General features: G+C 42.1%; 1 protein-coding gene across 5 annotated transcripts in view; it reads left to right on the plus strand.

Moving 5' to 3' along the window:
- Window positions 1-21,253, plus strand: part of TRPM2 (transient receptor potential cation channel subfamily M member 2) — a 211,715-nt gene that overhangs the window by 160,176 nt on the left and 30,286 nt on the right. For 4 of the 5 annotated variants that reach the window (XM_089670093.1, XM_089670113.1, XM_089670102.1 and 1 more), the window contains 3 exons: window positions 4,092-4,168; window positions 10,468-10,569; window positions 10,890-10,976. In XM_089670093.1, the coding sequence (XP_089526219.1) occupies window positions 4,092-4,168; window positions 10,468-10,569; window positions 10,890-10,976 (266 nt within the window). Of the gene's footprint in view, window positions 1-4,091; window positions 4,169-10,467; window positions 10,570-10,889; window positions 10,977-21,253 lie in introns of those variants that run through there. The other variant, XR_016311706.1, reaches the window with a different exon arrangement.

Raw genomic sequence — 21,253 nt, forward strand, 5'->3', positions numbered from 1 at the left:
ACCAAATAAAATGAATGTGTAAAAAACTCAATAAATTCCACTCTGCACCACAGAGAACTGTGCAAATTCAAAACATCAAAATTTAAATGAATACATAAGTTATTACTGCCACCTTAAACAATAAATTGTATATCTAATGTACCCAATACACCAAAGCAGCATACATAGGTACGGTGGTGGTATAACAAAAATAAACTAAATCAAACTTTTTTTTTTTTCATAAAAACAAAATATTGTATTTTTCGCTCCATACGACGCACTTTTTCCCCCCAAAAAATGGGGGTAAATGTCTGTATCTTATGGAGCGAATATAGGGCAGCCGGCCTGGTAATCCCCCAGTCGCCACCGCCGTGCTAGGCCACTCGGCTCTTCTGTGCAGCAGAACCTGCTCCTCAGTCCTACCTGTTCCTCGGTCCAGCAATATCCTCATCACTGCTGGTTTCACCGGTCATCTTCTCTCCCTGGCGAGGTTATAAGTCTTCCTAGCTCACACTTGCTCAATTTTGCTTTAAGGTCCCTTAGTTGAATGGATGTTGCATTTTATTGTTGACAGCTACTAGTAGATTCAGCTCATGAAGTATACTAATGTTCTATCCGTGATGGTTCTCCAGCAGCAGTGTTTCCGATAGCACAGGATTCCGCTTTTCAGGTCAGGCCAGTTTTCTTAGGATTCCCTGAAGAGTTATTGGGTCTAGAGCTGCAGCAGATTCATGTGTTTCCGTTCTCTGAAGTCTCACTTGTTGTGAGTGACTAATAAAGGTCCTTGTTGTGCTGCCTTTTGTTCCAACTGGGACTTGATGCAGCACTGTTTGTAGCTAGTGCTTGCACTCGGGTCCCTTTTATTCACAGAAGCATGGTACCATGGCTTCCTATACAATGCTGTAGCATCAGATCAGATCCCAACGCTGCCATCTTACAGCTTTTGCTCTTCTGCATTTAGGGACACAGCAGACACAATTTAAGGTCACTGTGGTCATGCAGTTCAAGCCATCACACAGCCACCCTCGATTTTCCCTCTGATACACTTCTAGCTCAGCTGGTTGTGAGTATTCCTGGGGTTCTGGGTAATGCTTTCCTTAAAGGCATACGCCATCTTTTGCAAAAAATAACAATTACACCCATGTCTATTTATTTTTCTTTTTTGCAATGGAGCTTGCAAAATATTGCACCAGCAATCAGTGGATCACAGGTGCAATGCACAGGCCATGCAGACTATATTTTCAGTTTTAGGACTGTATCTTGGGTTACAGGGCTGCAGAAAGTATCAATGAACTAAAAGTGTAGTGACGTCATCCCCCTTGTGCTCCAATGAGATCTCTGAGTCTCTCTGTCGCAGATCTCTGTGAATGTATGAGGTGGCTGTGTGGATGGAGTCACACACAGCTGAGCCACATTTTAGTGGCAGGGAGCTGAGCCACATGACAGGAACCTGCAGGGAGAAGAATTACTTGGATTCAGTAACATGATGTGGAGGTGCCAATATCAACATTCTTTATTTTGTTGGTGAACTTCCAGAGGACTTGATATTAGACACTAAGCTCAACTTTAACTAGAGATGGAGGCTCTGCCAACTAACCTTTATTCAGCAGTTTTTTCTCACTAAAACAGAAGGAAACTGTTTCTTCTATAATAAAGGCTGTGTGTTCAACTTTAAAAAAACATTTTAAATGGTTTTGATGTTCCACGATAGTGGTGTTTCATCATCATCCTTTATTCGATCATTTTAAATCAGACTGATTTCAATCAGTCAACAGAGACTGAAAATACTTAAACAGGCAATTCTCAGCTATTAAATGGTGTCTGGTACTCTGTCCCTCTGCATAGGATTTTGTCATGAAATGGATTACTTCAACAGTAGTCGACCCATCAATGTCTCACCTTAACAAAGCTTTGACCATTTCTTTAGAAAACACTGTTTCTGAGCTGATCTGATCTGATCTCTGATCCCACTGACAATGAGTTAGAAGCAATTGCTCAATCTATCTACTCCTTAATGGAAACCGCCCTTTAACCCAAGCTTTAGCTGACTGGTCTAAATAGCTAAGTGGGGATGTGGCAGCTGATGGTGTTGATAATCAATATATTGATTGCATTGACAAGAAGACTATCATGTTATACTTTACGTGCAACGTGGCACTAGATGCTATTCAGGATAAGTCTAGGGTAAGCCTTTCTCCCATCCATATTTTCAGTATGAACTGGCTGAAGTGCTGGCAATTGGTTGATTGTATCCACCTTTGACGTTGTTATAGTTGCTCAGTTCCATTTCAGAACTTCCATGGCATGAGACAAATTCAATCTTTGCCTTGGTCCGGTTACATCCTTGAAGCAGGAAGCTATGTCCTGGTGGCCTAGTCCCTGGCATTGCTGGAAGGCATGTTTTTTTCTTCCACAATGGAAGATTGTCATGATGAACACCCGGCTGCTGAGTTAAGGCCGAGTAATGGACTATCTGCTTGTTAAGGAATGTTGATCTCAGGAAGAATCAACATATTGAAGTGACAAACAAATCAGCTGTTGTTACTTCACTGGACTCCTCTTTGAATGGTTACTTTGTCCAAGTGAATCAAATAATGTCACAGTGATGGTTTACATCATTTATCAGGGGACAAGAATGTTGTGGTGATGACAGCATTTATTTATCCTGTCCTTGGTGAAGCGTCACGTATCAACAATTTCCACAGTGCACATTCCTCAGGTGAAAAATTGTTAGGCAAATAATCTCAGCAGGCAATGTTCTGACCTGGAGAAATGATCTCTCCTTCTGGAGGTGTATAGGGACGTATGTCTGCATTGGGGATGCCAGATGTGGATTTACTAGCATATCTGGTAGTGCCATTCTCCCCCTCCCCCCATCTTCATTGCTTGCATACTGGCAGTGTCTGGGCTTCAGTCAAAGCACCAGGTGTCTTTGCAGTTTTCTTGGTTGGCGCATGCTATTTTGACCCACTTTATCAGCTTGCGTGGATCCGAGTAGCAGTAAAGAGGAACTTGTGCCCTGCCTTATGAACTATCATTCATAACAGCATTATTTTCAGTTAACACTGCAACTGTGCACTCAGACATAGGCTTTATATATTGCTGCCAAATTAGCTGTTTCCCTGAACATTACTAACGTACTTCTCAACCTATCTTTAGTTGTACACATAGTATGGTTTATTTTTGGAAGAGGATTTCCAGTTGAATTTATGACACAATCAATTGTTTGCAATAATGGAATTTCTTTGCATACCACATTTTATTTGACCTTTTCTAGTCATTTTGTATGCATATTGAATTCTAGTTTGAAGTTGACTGTATGACCTAGCATTGAATTATGTGATACCATTTTCCTATATGCATTTTGGTTAACAAAAATCCTATTATTGGCAATTTGGTATTAATGACAATTGCATACACTTTGTTTCATGACCATAATTCCTAAGCTATCAGTTCCTCAGTTCTTACCTATACTACTGCAGCCCACCAAATAAATACCCCGACTGTGTTGTTACATTTTAATTTTCCAAACATTTGGCACAGTTTAGTTAAGCTGTGCACAGGTCAGACACAAAGGTCAAAACATGATAGGCACTTCAGTCAGGGGCAGGGGCGGACTGACCATTCCAGCACTCGGGCAGTGCCCGAGACCCGGGGTCAGTAGGGGGCCCCATGAGATGCCCCTGGTACATTTCATTGGCTTTTTCATAGGCTTTTTTGGGTCTGGGTGAGGACACAAGGGCCCCATGATCCCCTATTGCCTGGGGGCCCCATGAGTTGTCAGTCCGCCCCTGGTCAGGGGTTTCATGAAACAACAACATAAAACAACTTTTTCTATGCAGCTTTCTTAGAAATTTTATGATAGCTAAAATGACTGTAATTTGCTACTACATGGGATAATATTGAAAAATTGTCATTGGTTGCTGGAAATAGTCAGACCTGCTTTTTCCATTGACACTTTTGATCATGCTTGTTTCATATAATTATCTTATTTATTAATAGCTTTTAGTTACTGATATGACAAAGGTTTATATTTCTGTCGGGGGGGATAGAAACATTTAACGATAAAACTATACATAGTTGTAACTACTTGTTATTGGCTTTTATTTCAGGTAGAATTCAGTATTTATGACCCTCCTTTTTATACTGCTGTTAGAAAGGACAAACCCTTCCATGATCCTTGTACAGAGTAAGATTTAAGATTTTTCTTGGTAATTTTATGCAAACCTAGACCCAATCAAAAATTTTCTAACTATGTTAGGGATCCATGCTGAACCATTCTCTCCCCCTTACCCTTTCTCTTCTCATGCATTCTATATGAAGAATCACTTTAGCACTTTAATTTGTTCTTTAAACACATTGTTATTTAATAATTGGAATATTATCATGGATTTCTGAATGTAGGACCGTATACACTTTATGTTAGGTTTTGTTTTTAATTGAAACTAGTAACCTTTGAAAAAATGCACTTTTTTAATTTAAATGTCTGGTGAAGCAAAGTTTTATTTACTTATGTTTGCTGTTCGGATCCCCCGCCAGCATCATTTCTGGGTGCAGGGGACCAGTATTCCAGAACTGCACTCATGAAAAAGAACCCTGCCTCTTGTACGCAGAAGAAGAGAGAAGATACTTGGGATACTAATTAAATTCTTAAGGGTTTTATTTTTGCAATGGGAATCACAAAACCCGCATTCTAGTCTTTAAAGTCCATAATCAATATGTTACTTTTTATAACTGCTGCATTTTAAGGAAATAAAAAAAAATCACCAGTGTAATAAGTCTGTGATAGAACCATTCCGCTAATCATTTTCCACATACTAGTTTTAGAGAAGTGAAGATAAATATTGGAGTCAACACCTGTGAGTAAATATATATATATATATATATATATATATATATATGTGTGTGTGTGTGAATATATATATATATATATATATATATATATACATATATATATATGTAACTGCTTATACAGTTGTGTTCAAAATAATAGCATAGTATTCCAAATCAAAACATGAAGAAAAATATATCAAATGTGTGTTGTTCCTCTAAAAAAAATTGAAGAAAAGTGAATATTAGACTGTTAAAAAATAGCAGTGTTTGTATTCTTCTTTACAAACTCAAACATTCACTATATAAACTGAAAAATGTTTGAAGATTTTGCTTTCCTTTGAATCACTTAATTAATATTTAGTTGTATAAGCACTGTTTCAGAGAACTGCTGTACATCTGTGTTGCATGGAGTCAACCAACTTCTGGCACCTGTGAACAGGTATTCCAGCCCAGGATGATTGGACTACATTCCACAGTTCCTCTCTATTTCTTGGTTTTGCCTCAGAAACTGCATTTTTGATGTAACCCCACAAGTTTTCTATTGGATTAAGATCCGGGGATTGGGCTGGCCACTCCATACCGTCAATCTTGTTGGTCTGGGACGAAGATGTTGCACGTTTACTGGTGTGTTTGGGGTCGTTGTCTTGTTGGAACACCCATTTCAAGGGCATTTCCTCTTCAGCATAAGGCAGCATGACCTCTTCAAGTATTCTGATGTATTCAAACTGATCCATGATCCCTGGTATGCGATAAATAGGCCCAATACCGTAGTATGAGAAACATCCCCTTATCATGATGCTTGCGCAACCATGCTTCACTGTCTTCACAGTGTACTGTGGCTTGAATTCAGTGTTTGGGGGTCGTCTGACAAACTGTCTCCGGCCACTAGACCCAAAAAGAACAATCTTACTTTCATCAGTCCACAAAATGTTGCGCCATTTCTCTTTAGGCCAGTCAATGTGCTCTTTGGCAAATTGTAACCTCTTCAGCACATGTCTTTTTTTCAACAGTGGGACTTTGCGGGGGCTTCTTGCAGATAGCTTGGCTTCACATAGGCGTCTTCTAATTGTAACAGTACTCACAGGTAACTTTAGACCTTCTTTGATCTTCCTGGAGCTGATTGTTGGCTGAGTCCTTGCCATTGTGGCTATTCTTCTATCCATTCGAATGGTAGTTTTTTGCTTTCTTCCGTGTCTTTCAGGTTTTGGTTGCCATTTTAAAGCATTTGCGATCATTTTAGCTGAGCAGCCTATCATTTTCTGCACTTTTTATATGTTTTCCCCTCTCCAATCAACTTTTTAATCAAGGTACGCTGTTCTTCTGAACAATGTCTGGAACGACCCATTTTCCTCGGAATTTCAGAGAGAAATGCACTGTAACCAGCATTTACAACATTTGCTGCCTTCCTTCCTTAAATAAGGGCAATAATTGCCACCTGTTTTTCAAAGAATGAATTACCTCACTAATAGAACTCAACACTGCTATTATTTTGAACATGCCCCTTTCAATTAGTAATTCAATTACACAGAATCAGCAGCATGCATGTCATGACTGTTGGGTCTGTTGGATTTCTATTACTATACTACACCTGCTAGTAAATTATTTGCCATGTAGAAATATAATTTCTACCAAAAACAGTGATTGATCAGGTTAGTGATGTCTGACTGCTATTATTTTGAACACAACTGTATATGAGGCTTCTCCCAAATGTATTTTTCTTTGTGATTAATTACCTGTAATGGGGGATGTATATTGGCTGTCTTTGACCCTCTTTTTTGAAAACCTTGAAACACTTATGTATGTTCAAAATATTCAATACTTAAAAAGGCCACTGACATGGAGCAAGTATGAAAGGAATATAGGTTTTGAAAGTATATTAAGAATTCTCACTTTACTTGCTAAATGGTTATGCTGGATTAATGTATTGAAGCAAAAAGCAGCCAGGCAACTAGTACTAAAAAAACAACCACGATTCAGCACTATACCATAAGGAAAGTTACAATATAAGATAAAATAATAAAAATTGAAAAGAAAGGAAAAAGGTCCACAGATTGTGTGATTCAAGAAATCTTCAACTTCATAGTATCCATCTCTACTGTGAATATAACACATTACCGTGCTGCACACACCACTACCATTAGCAGCTCACCTGCAAATTTGATCTGTAATCAATAGGTCAAATGCACCTGTCCCTTTAAGGGACGTCATTAAATATATTGGATGCTGTGACCTTTCCTCTTAGTACACTCAGACTAGATACACGTCCCCCACATATTCAGGAAAATTGCTCAGAAGTAGAACATACAAACCATCATAGTGCTTTCCATAAAAGAAACCGCTCTTTTAAAATCAAAGAGTTAAAAATACACTCACATTCAAAAGTGCACAAAAGCTGGTGCACTGCAGATTACATGTACATAGTAGTGATCAAATCACCACTGGGGACATTACAGATAAAGGCCGCAGCTTGTGGATGAATTGCCATTAATTATGTACCTTCACCAATACTGTCCCCTTAAAACAGGGTTTCTCAACCAGCGTTCCATGGAACCCTAGGATTTCTTCAGAGGTTGCCAGGGGTTCCTTGAACAATGAGCAATTTGTGCCTCTCAGGTAAGTTCCCACTGACACCATTGATCTTTTTAGCAATCAGTAAGGGGGTAATTCTTCCCAATGACCACAAATATAAGGAGCATTCTTACCTCTGACTATCACACTAATGTATTATGAATTGTAGATAAAGTCATATTTTGCAAAGGTTCCCTGAGACCGGAAAGTTATGTCAAGGGTTCCTCTGCATTGAAAGGGTTGAGAAAGGCTGCCTTAAAAGTTAGATTCAGCTCAGTGTGGCTCAAATAGATCCGTGGCATTCCCCTCTGCTCACATATGCTGAGAAAAGAGTGTAAGACATCATCTCAGCATAGTCAGGTGGGAGGGAACGTTGAGAATCTAACTTTAAAGGCGACAGTATTGGTGGATTGGTGAATAATCACATGGTACAAGGTGCTGTGATTGGCCAAGGTACCATGTGATAGCTGTGGGCCTATTGCAGCATCACTGTATAGGCAGCATAGCTGTTATCAATGGCATTCATTCAAAATGGACGGGTTCCCGAGACTGGAGTACTGTGAGCCACAATCCGTTGTGTCCAGTGGACATCTGGTGGTATCGCTGTGTGCTCCTAACCCAGAACGAGCTGGATGATGTACATATATACATGATCCAGCCTGCACATAGAAACTGGCATTTTCAGAAGGAGAGGTCTTCATTGATGGCACCCATATTTCTGTCATGACAAACTGTACTCTCTTCAGTTGAATCAAAACCATTCAGTTGGGCACAGTAGGCAACATGGAGTGGCTGTTCCTGCCTTCACAGAGTCCCACTCATTATATCTGCACATTTAAAACAGAAGGAAATGCTACACAATAAACAAACTTTTAAACGTTGCCTCCTCATTGCTTTCTATTTCCCTGCCTACATTTTCTAATAAATGTAAATCATGCAATGTAAATCCCTTTTTTTAAGTTTTTCTATGCATTCCCATAACCATAAAGATCTTTCTGTGCATTTGGTAGATGTGAATTCTCTTTTGTCCGACGACTCTTTGGAGCCTTGGATACTAGCAGGTGACCTCAGTGCTGTATGGGATTCAGCAGTGTTTCCAGCCCTCCACAGACACAAAAAAGCCAGAGTTTTGCAGTCAAATTCCTGCATAGAAAAACTTTTAACAAAAGTTCATAAGAAAATGTATGACAGGCAATGAGGAATGAAGAGATGCAACATTTAAAAGTTGGATTATTGTGTAGCTTTTCCTTCTCTTTTAAAGTGCATTGCATGTGAGATGTGTTGGAAGTCCTGATTGCTGTATCTTTGTTGTTATTTCCAGCAAAAATATATGTTACACAGAGTTCAATGGTAAAACATGTAAAACACACAACATACCTACTATACACTGCTTCACGCTAAAGGTGGACTTGAACTCAAAAAGTAAAGATTTTCTATGTTATGAGGAACACTTAGAAATATTAATTGTGCCTAAGCAATACCCTGAAAGATAAAATTTTGTCTTAAATTGCTGAAAAATACCAGTGCACTTCCTGCTATGGGAGGGCGCTTAGGCACTCCTGTATCTACAGCAACATTGCTGTATATCTGAAGTGTGAATTTAAGACACTTTAGCCTCTATCTGCTAATTTCCGGATATTTTAAGTGATATTTGGTGATGTCACTACTGACCTAATCACTATTCCCCTTGCTGGAGGCTCTGACAAGAGGAAATAATTATCTGCTTCTACATTTATGTAGAGATGCAGTGCAAAAGAAGACTTGGTAAGTCAGTAATGGGGAAAGATCTGCGGCAGGGGGACTACAGGTAATACTGGTGACTAGACCTTTTTTCCTGTCTGCCTTTTTGACACAGCTACCAGGACTAGTCCCTCTTAAAATGCACAGATGTTAGCAGCCAAATGGGCAATATATACGGTACATGTTCCCTCCACTTCGAACAAAGCCAGGTATGGTGCCTATTGCCAGGCCTGAGAAAGATGGGAGTGGGGGAAGGGTGGATCTGTGCCTAGCCCTAAGTAAGTTGGCATTTTCATGGGATCGTCAGAGAACTCCAAGAGTGCATCGCAGAGAAGTGAATGGCTTTATGGCAGAAGAAGCAGTCACCTTGGAGTGCCTTTTGTGCAGCAGCTTGGATCAAAGAGGGTACAATTTCACTTTATTGTCTTAATTACAAAGCCAAATTGGAGTACAGCAACATGTTCTCATTATATATGTAGGCTCTGCTTCCTTTTTAGATGTGCTTCAAAAATACTATTGTTTTGCACCCACCTATTGCAAGTTTACTATTATGTTTAGATACCCTTTTTACCCATTTAAAAGAAGCATCTAAAAACCTGCATGCAAAACAATTAAGAAAATATGGTGCCAAAAAATGAAACGTTTGAAATTATTTTTTATGCGAAGAAAATTACGGTGGTCTTTGCTTTTTTTTTTGTTGAAAATGTCCCTAAATTCATTTTTGAAAACCTTCTGGGTTGATGTACTAGTAGAAGCTGGTATCAACATAACTATCCAATATGAAGAGTATATGTTTTTACAAATGAAATACTAAATAAGGTGAAATTCTGTTTATTTTCAATACCCAGTCATGTTTGGGGTACATTTTTTTAAATCTGATTTTTTTTTTTTATTGAAGCAAACATATTACCTTATTTGCTAAGCTCAGTAAATGTTCACTTTACAATACATATCTATTCTTTTAGTAAAAAATAACCCAGATGCATATATCATTTTATCTTCTTTATATCATTCCTCCCCTTTAAAGTCTTACTTGGTCCCAGTTCAAGGTTCCATCCACTTACATTTCCTTTTCAATTATATAGTGTTAAGCACAAAGAAGACTGTTGTCTCAGCCATGAAGTAACTCATACTAAAAGGAGAAAGATGAGAAAAAAAACCACATAGGTTAATGATCCCTTCTTACTCCACCTCCCGTTATTAGTGGAGTTACAATCCTTGCTTTCTAGCCAGCTGTGCTAGTTTTTTCTCATTCTACTAACCAGAGACATATGTATTTAAAAATATTCAGAATCCTTAAAAACAATATATACCAACAATATGAACATGAAATTCCCTTTATTATAGCTCCACGGAGTCTCTGATGAAAATCAAATATAACACATTAGATGGAACAGTCAATCGTCAAAGCTACTGTGCAACCTATGTGGTACAGGATGGTCTACCACTGTAAGTATATATTTTTTATATATTTTGAATACAAGTTTAACATTTTTTCTTTTTACTATAATGTGCTCATGTTGTTAACGGTTTCTTATTACATTTTGCTAGCTCACCCTAGTGAAGGAAAACGTAAAGTGTATCTAAGAAAGTTAAACCTATTCATTCTGGAGTATGTTCCATAAAGTGAAGAAATGAAATATCTCTTTATTAAGAGTGTATCTCAAAATAAATCATAAACTGCATGTTTAAGTGCTGTAGAACGCTACTTTTGTGCATTTTTTATTGAAGGAAAGTATAATTAATAGTCATGAATTTTATTTTGGCAGGAATCCCATTGGTCGAACTGGATTGAGAGGCAGAGGCAGTTTAAGCTTTTATGGTCCAAATCATGCAATTCATCCTATAATAACACAGTATGTACACATTGCTTATTTCCATCTACACCACCAATAGTTTTTCGGCAAAAACAAAAAAGATATTTGAGTGCTGGGTAAATTTGTCTGCTTGAATTATCATATATAATTAAAAATTATTTATTTTAAGATAAAACTGATATGAAAGCAGTTGCTTTTTTAATAGTTTGATATAATTTATTTCTTTAGAAGCAGAGTGTTGTACACTGTTCACTGTTTATGAAAGTAGATATAATAAATACCCATATTTTCTGGCGTATAAGGCGACTGGGTGTATAAGATGACCCCATACTTTTCCAGTTAAAACATAGGTTTTGGGCTATACTCACTAGAGATGAGCGAATCGAACATGACGAAGTGGAATTCGTTCCGAAGATTTGGAAAAATTCGATTCGCGACGAATCCGAAGATTAGCAAACTTCGGATGCACGAATCGAATTTTCCCAAAAATGGCGGCGACATGTGTGGCGACAGGAGAAAATGGACAGAGAAGATGGGGCGGGGATCTCTGGGAAGGCGCGCAGACAAGGCGCGCTGACCCATAATGCATTCATGAGTCATGAATCATGACATGTGATCGCATTAGCCAATCAGCAGCCAGCCAGCACTGTGTAATGGTGGAGCTATAAATCGCGGCCATCTTAGAATTCTCCATTAGCCTCCGGTCATTCAAGAGAGACAGACCTGTCTGTATTAAGGGACAGAGTTAGGGCCACAGAGACTTTAGGGCCACAGAATCGTTACTCAGGGCCACAGAATCGTTACTCAGGGACACAGAATCGTTACTCAGGGACACAGAATCGTTACTCAGGGCCACAGAATCGTTACTCAGGGACACAGAATCGTTACTCAGAGACACAGAATCGTTACTCAGAGACACAGAATCGTTACTCAGGGCCACAGCTATCAAAGAATCGAAAATTTAAAGTGACATACACCCTTTTTTTTTTGGTGGCTGTCGTGCACAGTTGGTGCTGCAGTTTGCCGATTGTGCAAAATAAACTGACTTTCTGCTTCACAACCACTATTGTACGTTCAAAGAGTTAAATCCATTTACACGCCGGCTTGGCGGTAATATTTTTTGGGTGATTAGTGCATTCCAGTGACACAAACGTACAGTTTCCAGCCAACAGCAAGCTGCAATTGACCGATTGTGTACAATAAACTGACTTTCTGCTTAACAACCACTATTGTACGTTCAAAGAGTTAGATCCATTTACACGCCGGGTGGCGGTAATATTTTTTGGGTGATTAGTGCATTCCAGTGACATAAACGTACAGTTTCCAGCCAACGGCAAGCTGCAATTGACCGATTGTGCTAAATAAACTGACTTTCTGCTTCACAACCACTATTGTACGTTCAAAGAGTTAAATCCATATACACGCCGGGTGGCGGTAATATTTTTTGGGTGATTAGTGCATTCCAGTGACATAAACGTACAGTTTCCAGCCAGCGGCAAGCTGCAATTGACCGATTGTGTACAATAAACTGACTTTCTGCTTCACAACCACTATTGTACGTTCAAAGAGTTAGATCCATTTACACGCCGGGTGGCGGTAATATTTTTTGGGTGATTAGTGCATTCCAGTGACATAAACGTACAGTTTCCAGCCAACGGCAAGCTGCAATTGACCGATTGTGCTAAATAAACTGACTTTCTGCTTCACAACCACTATTGTACGTTCAAAGAGTTAAATCCATTTACACGCCGGGTGGCGGTAATATTTTTTGGGTGATTAGTGCATTCCAGTGACAGAAACGTACAGTTTCCAGCCAACGGCAAGCTGCAATTGACCGATTGTGTACAATAAACTGACTTTCTGCTTCACAACCACCATTGTACGTTCAAAGAGTTAGATCCATTTACACGCCGGGTGGCGGTAATATTTTTTGGGTGATTAGTGCATTCCAGTGACATAAACGTACAGTTTCCAGCCAACGGCAAGCTGCAATTGACCGATTGTGCTAAATAAACTGACTTTCTGCTTCACAACCACTATTGTACGTTCAAAGAGTTAAATCCATATACACGCCGGGTGGCGGTAATATTTTTTGGGTGATTAGTGCATTCCAGTGACATAAACGTACAGTTTCCAGCCAACGGCAAGCTGCAATTGACCGATTGTGCTAAATAAACTGACTTTCTGCTTCACAACCACTATTGTACGTTCAAAGAGTTAAATCCGGTTTTATTTTTGGGGTGCTTATTGAATTAAAGAGTATGTCAGACAACACGCAGAGGAGTGGCAGAGGAGGCAATGTTTCAGGAGCGAGCAGACGTGGCAGCAGAGGAAGGGGTCGAGGCAGCACTAGTCGCAGCCAGAGGCCAGTGCTCCCGGTGTCATCCAGCGGTCGTGTCTCCACCGACAACCCTGCCGTCATCGATTGGTTGACTCGGTCGTCTTCCTCTTCCCAGGTCACCTCTGACACCTACAGCCAACGGTCGGTGGGTACGTCAGACACAACCGTTAGTTGGCATGGCCCGGGAGCAAGCCCACTGAAATCACGTGTCCTCGACCTGCCCCTGTCCTTTGGTGTTCCCTCACCAAGCGAAGTATCGCATGCTGTGGGCTCAGCCCCACTGTACAGTGAGGAAGAGCTAACAGAGGGCGGTCAGGAACGGGGGGAGACATCCGCCTCTTCAGCAGCCAGGCGAAGAAGTACTGGCGAGGAGAGTGGCTCGGTAGCCGGTCTAGAGACAGGTCTGTCTCCTGACCCACACGCAGTCGAGGGGGCTAGTAGTGACGCGGAGACCCTAATTGATGATGATGAGGCTGATCGCACTTGGCAGCCTCGTCGTCATCAGGCTATTGCTTCCGCATCATCAGGAGAAGAGGGTGCCAGCTTGCCAGCGAGCAAAACAGTCGGTGGGTTGCCCAGGAGGCAGCAGGGTCGCAGCAGTGTCAGTGGAGCCAAACGGCCACGGAGTAGAGCACCAGCTCCACTGCAGCCTACCACCACGGCCAGTAGTGGTGCCGGTGTGCACGGAGGAAGTAGCAGTCAGCCAGTGAGGAGTAGCGGGGGCAAAGTTTCCTACTCGGCGGTGTGGCAATTTTTCGTCACGCCGCCCGAGGAAGTAAACGTAGCCGTATGTCGACTATGTGGCCAGAAAGTCAAGCGTGGCCAGGGGGCCAATGTTGGGACTACAGCGTTGCGTCAGCATATGCAGCGTCGCCATTCGGTGGCCTGGGAAAACCGTGATAAAGATACGGCGGTTCTGCCTGCCCCAGCCCCCGCTCCATCACCCGCTCCGTTACTTGCTCCATCACCCGACGTCAATCGCCCTCTATCAGCCAGTCAAGGCTCCAACACCTCTGCTGAGGGGAGTTGTCGCTCGTTGGCATCTTCCGCTCGTTCAGATGCTCCTTCTCCTGCTACTCCTCTTCACGGATTCCGTCAGCAGTCTTTCTTGGAATCCATTTCCAAGAGACAACAGTTTGCGAGCACGCACCCGACGGTGCAGAAGCTGAATGTCCTCCTGTCCAAGTTGCTGGTGCTGCAGTCCCTCCCTTTCCAAGTCGTGGACTCAGCACCTTTCCGAGAAATGATGGCTTGTGCCGAGCCGCCGTGGAGAGTGCCAAGCCGGCATTTCTTCGCCAAAAAGGCAGTGCCAGCCCTGCATTCACATGTAGAAGAGATGGTGGGCCAGTCTTTGAGCATGTCGGTCTCTGCCAAAGTGCACGGCAGCGCCGACGTGTGGAGCTGTAACTACGGTCAGGGACAGTACATGTCATTTACGGCCCACTGGGTGAACGTGGTGCCGGCACAGCCGCACCAGCAACTTGGACAGGTCACGCCGCTTTTGCCTCCACGTTTGCACGTCCTTGGTCCAGCAAAGATGTCCGCCTCTACCACCTCTTCTTCCGCCGTGTCCTCAGCCGCCACCCCCGTGCCAAGTCCCATTACCCGACCGGCATATCACATGTGCAGGGCGCAACGGTGTCACGCTGTGCTGCACCTGGTATGCCTTGGCGAACGTAGTCACACAGGGGAGGAACTTCTGAGTGTAATGAACAGAGAAATCGACAGATGGCTGTCTCCGCGCAAACTGAAAATCGGAACCATGTTGACCGACAACGGAAATAACATGGTGTCTGCTCTGCGACAAGGAAGGTTGTGCCATGCGCCATGCATGGCTCACGTGTTCAATCTGGTTGTCAAGCGGTTCCTAAAATCCACCATCCCACTGCAAGACATCCTTAAAATGTCACGTAAACTTTGCATGCATTTCAGCCATTCCTACACCGCAAAGCACACCCTCCTTGAGCTGCAGCGGCAGAACGGAATTCCACAGCATCGCCTGATCTGCGACGTTGCAACAAGGTGGAATTCAACCCTACATATGTTAGACCGCCTTTACGAACAGCGAAAGGCCATCACCGATTTCCTGATGTTACAAGCGGATAAAGGTACTCCCCTGTGTAACTTAGATGTCAGCCATTGGCAGCTCATGCGTGACACCTGCCGCTTGCTCAGGCCCTTTGAGGAGGCCACGCTATGCGTGAGTCGGCAGGACTATGGGATGAACGACGTCATTCCTCTGTTGCACGTCCTGGAACAAATGCTGTTAACAATGGCTGGTCAGGGTGCGGTAGACGTGGCGCACAGATCTCAACGCCACATGACCCCTGTGGGGGCAGGACAGGAAGAAGAGGAGGAGGTAGAGGAGGACATTGGTGCTCAGGAATTATTGAGTGAAATGGGTGGTTTTTCCACTCAGCGGACAGGAGTGGAGGAGCAGGAGCATCTGGTAGAGGAGGAGGAGGAGACAGAGGACCCAGACGCACCGTGGCAGTATGCTGTGGAGATGGAGGCAGGGAGTCCCTCGCATTCCTTGGCACAAATGGCCCATAGCATGCTCGGTTGCTTGCGTAGCAACAGCCGAATAATAACCATCAGACAGAGGGATGACTTTTGGCTGTCCACCTTGTTGGACCCTCGCTACCTTTCAAAAATGGTGGCCTTTTTCACACCTGCTGAGAGGGAGGCCAAAATAAAGTACTATAAAAACCACCTATGTAGTCATGCAGTATATAGCCCTATCGGCCACTTTCTGGCATCCAGTTGCTGTAGCCCCCATCACCACACTGTGCCACGGGCCCCTGTACCGCCTTCTCATACTGCTGCCAGATCCATCCTCTGCCATGTGCGTCTTTGTCGTCTGCTCACGCTGCTGGGTTCCAGTTTTAAACCTAGGCCTGTGTATGGCTTCCGAATACTGCTGCCTCCACCGCCACCCTGCGCCATGTGCCTCTGTCGTCTGCTCACGCTGCTGACGGCTTCCGCTTTTTAAACTAGTCCTGTGTATGTCTTCCGAATACTGCTGCCTCCACCGCCACCCTGCGCCATGTGCCACTTTCAGGTCTCCTTACACTGTTGGTGGGTTCCATTTTGTGATAGGGTGTTGTATGGCCTTCCACTGCTGCTGCCTCCACCGCCACCCTGCGCCATGTGCCTCTGTCGTCTGCTCACGCTGCTGACGGCTTCCGCTTTTTAACCGAGGCCTGTGTTTGGCTTCCGAATACTGCTGCATCCACCGCCACCCTGCGCCATGTGTCTCTGTCGTCTGCTCACGCTGCTGACGGCTTCCGCTTTTTAACCTAGGCCTGTGTATGGCCTTCAATTGAAGCTGCTTCTGCTCCGCCACTCTGCCATTGGACTCTTGATAGTCGTCTCCCCACGCTGTTGCTGGGGGGACTTTTTAACATAGGCCTCTGTATGGCCTTCAATTTTAGCTGCTTACGCTCCGCCACTCTGCCATGGGCCCCTGTACCGCCTCCTCATGCTGCTGCCAGGCCCATAATCTGCCATGGGCCCCCGTACCGACTCCTCATGCTGCTGCCAGGCCCGTAATCTGTCATGGGCCCCTGTACCGCCTCCTCATGCTGCTGCCAGGTCCAGAGTGTGTCATGGGTCCCTGTACGGCCTCCCATTGCTGCTGTCTCCATCGCCACACTCTGCCATGTGCCACTTTCAGGTCTCCTCACACTGCTGGTGGGTTCCATTTTGTCATAGGGTGCTGTATGGCCTCCCATTGCTGCTGCCTCCACCGCCACACTGTGGCTCCACACTCTGGTTTTGGCCCCGTGACTGCCCAAATGAGTGAAGTGTGCGGTGATTCTAAGATCGACGGCACTCATCTGCATGTCATACTGACTGACAGTATTATTTCTCTTCCCCAGCAGACTCCAAGGGCATTTAAATTAAAGGTACAGTGTTCTGCACTAATATAAAGGCTCTCTGAAGCCTAGAAACACCCTTTTTATAAGTTAAATTCGCAGCGAATATATTCGGCACGAAGCGAATTTAATTGGCGAATTCAGCGAATCAGCCGAACCGAATTTTTGAATAATTCGCTCATCTCTAATACTCACCGTATAAGACTACCCCCCTTCCGAGGCAACACCATTTAAAAACATCAGATTTTTTACTTACCGGTACTTAAAATCCTTCAAAATCCTCATGTTCATCCTCTGACATCATAAGTTCATGAATGACATCTTGTGATACATTTGTAAGACAGTCATCATATGGATCAAATTCCAGATCAGATGGTTATCACTGGATGTGCGGTAATACGGTAGCTTCGGCTACATACAGTATATATACAGCTCGCTGGATGTGCAGTAATACGGTAGCTTCGGCTACATACAGTATACAGTATATATACAGCCCGCTAAATGTGCAGTAATGTACATACAATATACCGCGCTGAGCCAAGCTGGCTCAAAACAAATGTCCCTATGACAGATTAATCTGTCAGCCCACTGGATGTGCGGTATATACAGTATACTGAGTATATACCACTGTGGTATTAACAGTATACTGAGCCAAGCTGTTTCAAAATGTACCGGTACGTCCCTACGGTAATCGTTGGATGTGTGTATGTACGGGAGCTGCGGATACATACAGTATACAGTATACACTGGGCCAATCACGGCAAGCGATGTATTCTACTAATGAATACAAACCTGCTCGGATTGGCTGAGGTTGTGACATCATCAGCCCACCTCTCTGACTCAGCAGGCTCTGTATTCATTAGTAGAATACATCACTCGCCGTCATTGGCCCAGTGTATACTGTATGTAGCCGCAGCTACCGTACATACACGCATCCAGCGACCTGATTACCGTAGGGACGTACCGGTACGTTTTGAAAACGCTTGGCTCAGCGCAGTATACTGTATATACCGCACATCCAGCAGGCTGACAGATTAATCTGTCATAGGGCTCAGCACGGTATACTGTATGTACAGTATTACCACACATCCAGCCAGCTTGACCCAAACAAACTCAAGGTTCACATTTTATACCCGCGTATAAGACTACCCCAAATTTTTGGTGAATATTTTTAAGTATAAAAAGTAGTCTTATACGCCAGAAAATACTGTACTGTAGATTGACCGAAGAAGAGGCCAGCATGCTTTGAAAACTTGCACTACAATCTATTTAGTTAGCCAATAAATGGTATCATCCTAAATCCAAGCTTCTTCTCTTGAATTCTGTAAAATCCAAGCTTCTTCTCTTGATTTCTGTAAAAAATGTGTACGGTAAACAAGGAAGAGCTTATTGTAATCATTGTTATACCATAGTAATAACCAGATCCAGACCAGTCAGGAGTGGGTATTGTATGAATGTGATTTAAAGGATAAGTTCACCTTTCATAACATTTTACATGTTACTCCTATATTCAGGGTGTAACATATAATGAATCCTGAATTTTTTAAACAGTGGCCGTGTGGAGCACCGCCCATCTGGCCGCTTCACTCGTTCACAGTCCTCTGTTAATGAGAAACTACAAATTTTGACAGCCTTAGCAGTTGTCAGCTCGTAGTTCTCAATGAACTACCATGGCGCTGTTCCTGTCAGTATACCTGCTTGCTTGTACCTCCCCTATGGGCAAGCAGATTTACTGACCAATCTGCAGGAGACTTGCATGGTGCCAGCGATCTGCTCATCACTGGTGCAATGGTCTCCAGGCTCCTGCAACCAAAAATAATAAATGCACATTTTTTTTACTTGCAAAAAATGTTAATTTATTATTTTTTGGTAAAAAACTTATCCTTTAATGTTTTTTATTTATTTCCAGATGGCACCAACATATTACACAGTGTACATACGTAGCATTTCTTTCTTGACAGTTTTCTTAAGTTAGAATAAACCACTGTCTGCTTCCAGGTTTATGGCACACTTGTATGCATTCCTGCAAAGCAGGAATAAGAAACAAAGAGATCTATTAGTAAAAGTAGCACACATTCCACATAGTTAGGTACACATTTAACCCCTTGATCAGCCTAGATGTTAACCCCTTTCCAGCCAGTATCATTAGTACAGTGACAGTGTATAGTATTGTCACTGATCATTGTATTAGTGTCATTGGTGATGTCAGTGGCAGTTAGTCAGTTCCCTCCAGTGACAGTTAGTGTCAGATTGCATGCCACAGTATCGCAGTTGCTGATCACTGCCATTAGTAGAATAACAAAAATTCAAATATATAAAATAGTTTGTAGATGCTGTAACTTTCATGCAAACCAATCAATATATAGTGTCTATGGCTGCATAAATTCCAGTATATATATTATAGTTTGTGGATGCTATAACTTTCACACAAACCAATTAATATACAATTTTTGGGGATTTTATTTTATACCAAAGACATGCAGCAAAATACATTTTGGCCAAAATGTATGAATAATTTATATATATATATATATATATATATATATATATATATATATATATATGTGTGTGCAGTACTATAAACACACAATCTGTATACTAGTAATAGTGAAGTAATAAATATGAAAAATATATATTAGGTCACTTTGTATAATCAAAGGTATATATACAGAAGATAACGTGCCAAACAGTGCTACAGTGCAATAAAGTGAATCAAATAATGTCCGTAATACAATTAAATATCAATCAGCAAATATCAATAGACAATTGTCCTTATATAAATCAAATGCAATGTATCCAAGTGCAAAGTGCATGCGTGCAAATATTCACAAAGGGAATCCACCACCTTGGATGGATGTACACTCACTAGAGAGTAAACATTAGTAGGCATCTGTTTTAACCTGTCATATCTGGAGGTGAAGAGGCAGCCAAGGGGTTAATCCTACTGCTTCATCCGAAAATAAGTGGGGAGGGTGTCCCTTGTCCTGGGAAAAATAGCTCAACCACAGGAGCCACAAATGCTATTTGCTGTGACAGAATGCTGGCTCTCTTGAGTCTCAGAAGAGGAGTTCTCAGTCGCCACGTAACAAGTGCTCAATAGACGGTTGCAGAGTTCACTGGGTGTTGTAGCCAGGTGGAATTCATTACTAAATATTTGATGTACATTAAGGAGCACTTTTTCATTCGGTACCCATCATCCCCGCACATTCGAACGTTCCTTCATCACCTCCTCTTCCGACTTGTAAAATTCAATTAACTGAAAAATAAAACAGCGGTGATCAAATACCACAGAAAGAAAACTCTATTTGTATGAAAAAATGATGTGTATATTGTTTGAGTACAGAATTGCATGACCACACAATTACCAGTTAAAGTAATGCAGTGCTAAAAAAAACAAAAAATGGCCTGGTCATGAAGGGGGTAAAACCTTTTCGAAGTGGAAGATGTGTGCAAGTTGCCTTAATTATCAATTAAGACCAAGCACATACACGCACACACATTTTTTCTACAGATACTTACTCTCCCATGTTACACATTCTGATAACCTCAGTTTTATACTTCAATATTTTTATTGAAAAATTGGTATACAGTAGAATACAAAAATATAGCAGCAATTGCCACCTACATGGTGAAATGGAGTGCACAATCATATTCATAGAACAGTTAAGCATATGAAAGAAAAACATTATTAGACATTATTAGACATTAGTGATATGTAAAAAGAACACCATCTCACGTAGTAAACTGCCCATTAATCAATGAACCCAGATAATGCAACAGAAATGCACCAAAAGTATACAAACAATTCAAGAGAAGAGAAAAAGGAATTAAGAAGAAAGAAAAGAAAACAAAATGACAAAAAAAAAGGGGGGGGGAGGGAAACCAAAGGGGGAGAGGAGATAGGGAGGGTCAGCTGCAGTACTTTTAAGATATAGAAATATAACCGATCCACGGTTGCCACGTCACCTCAAATCTAGAGACATAGTTATTGACAATGCTTGTAAGTTTATCGTTTATCATTATCCAATTAAGTTTTTGCTTAACCCCGTCTATCGGAATCAGTGATTGTCTCCAACTTCTAGCTATGGTAATGCGTG

This window comes from Staurois parvus, unplaced genomic scaffold (assembly GCF_062004578.1).
Source record: "Staurois parvus isolate SC_StPar_1 unplaced genomic scaffold, SC_StPar_1.0 ptg000011l, whole genome shotgun sequence".
Lineage (NCBI taxonomy): Eukaryota > Metazoa > Chordata > Amphibia > Anura > Ranidae > Staurois > Staurois parvus.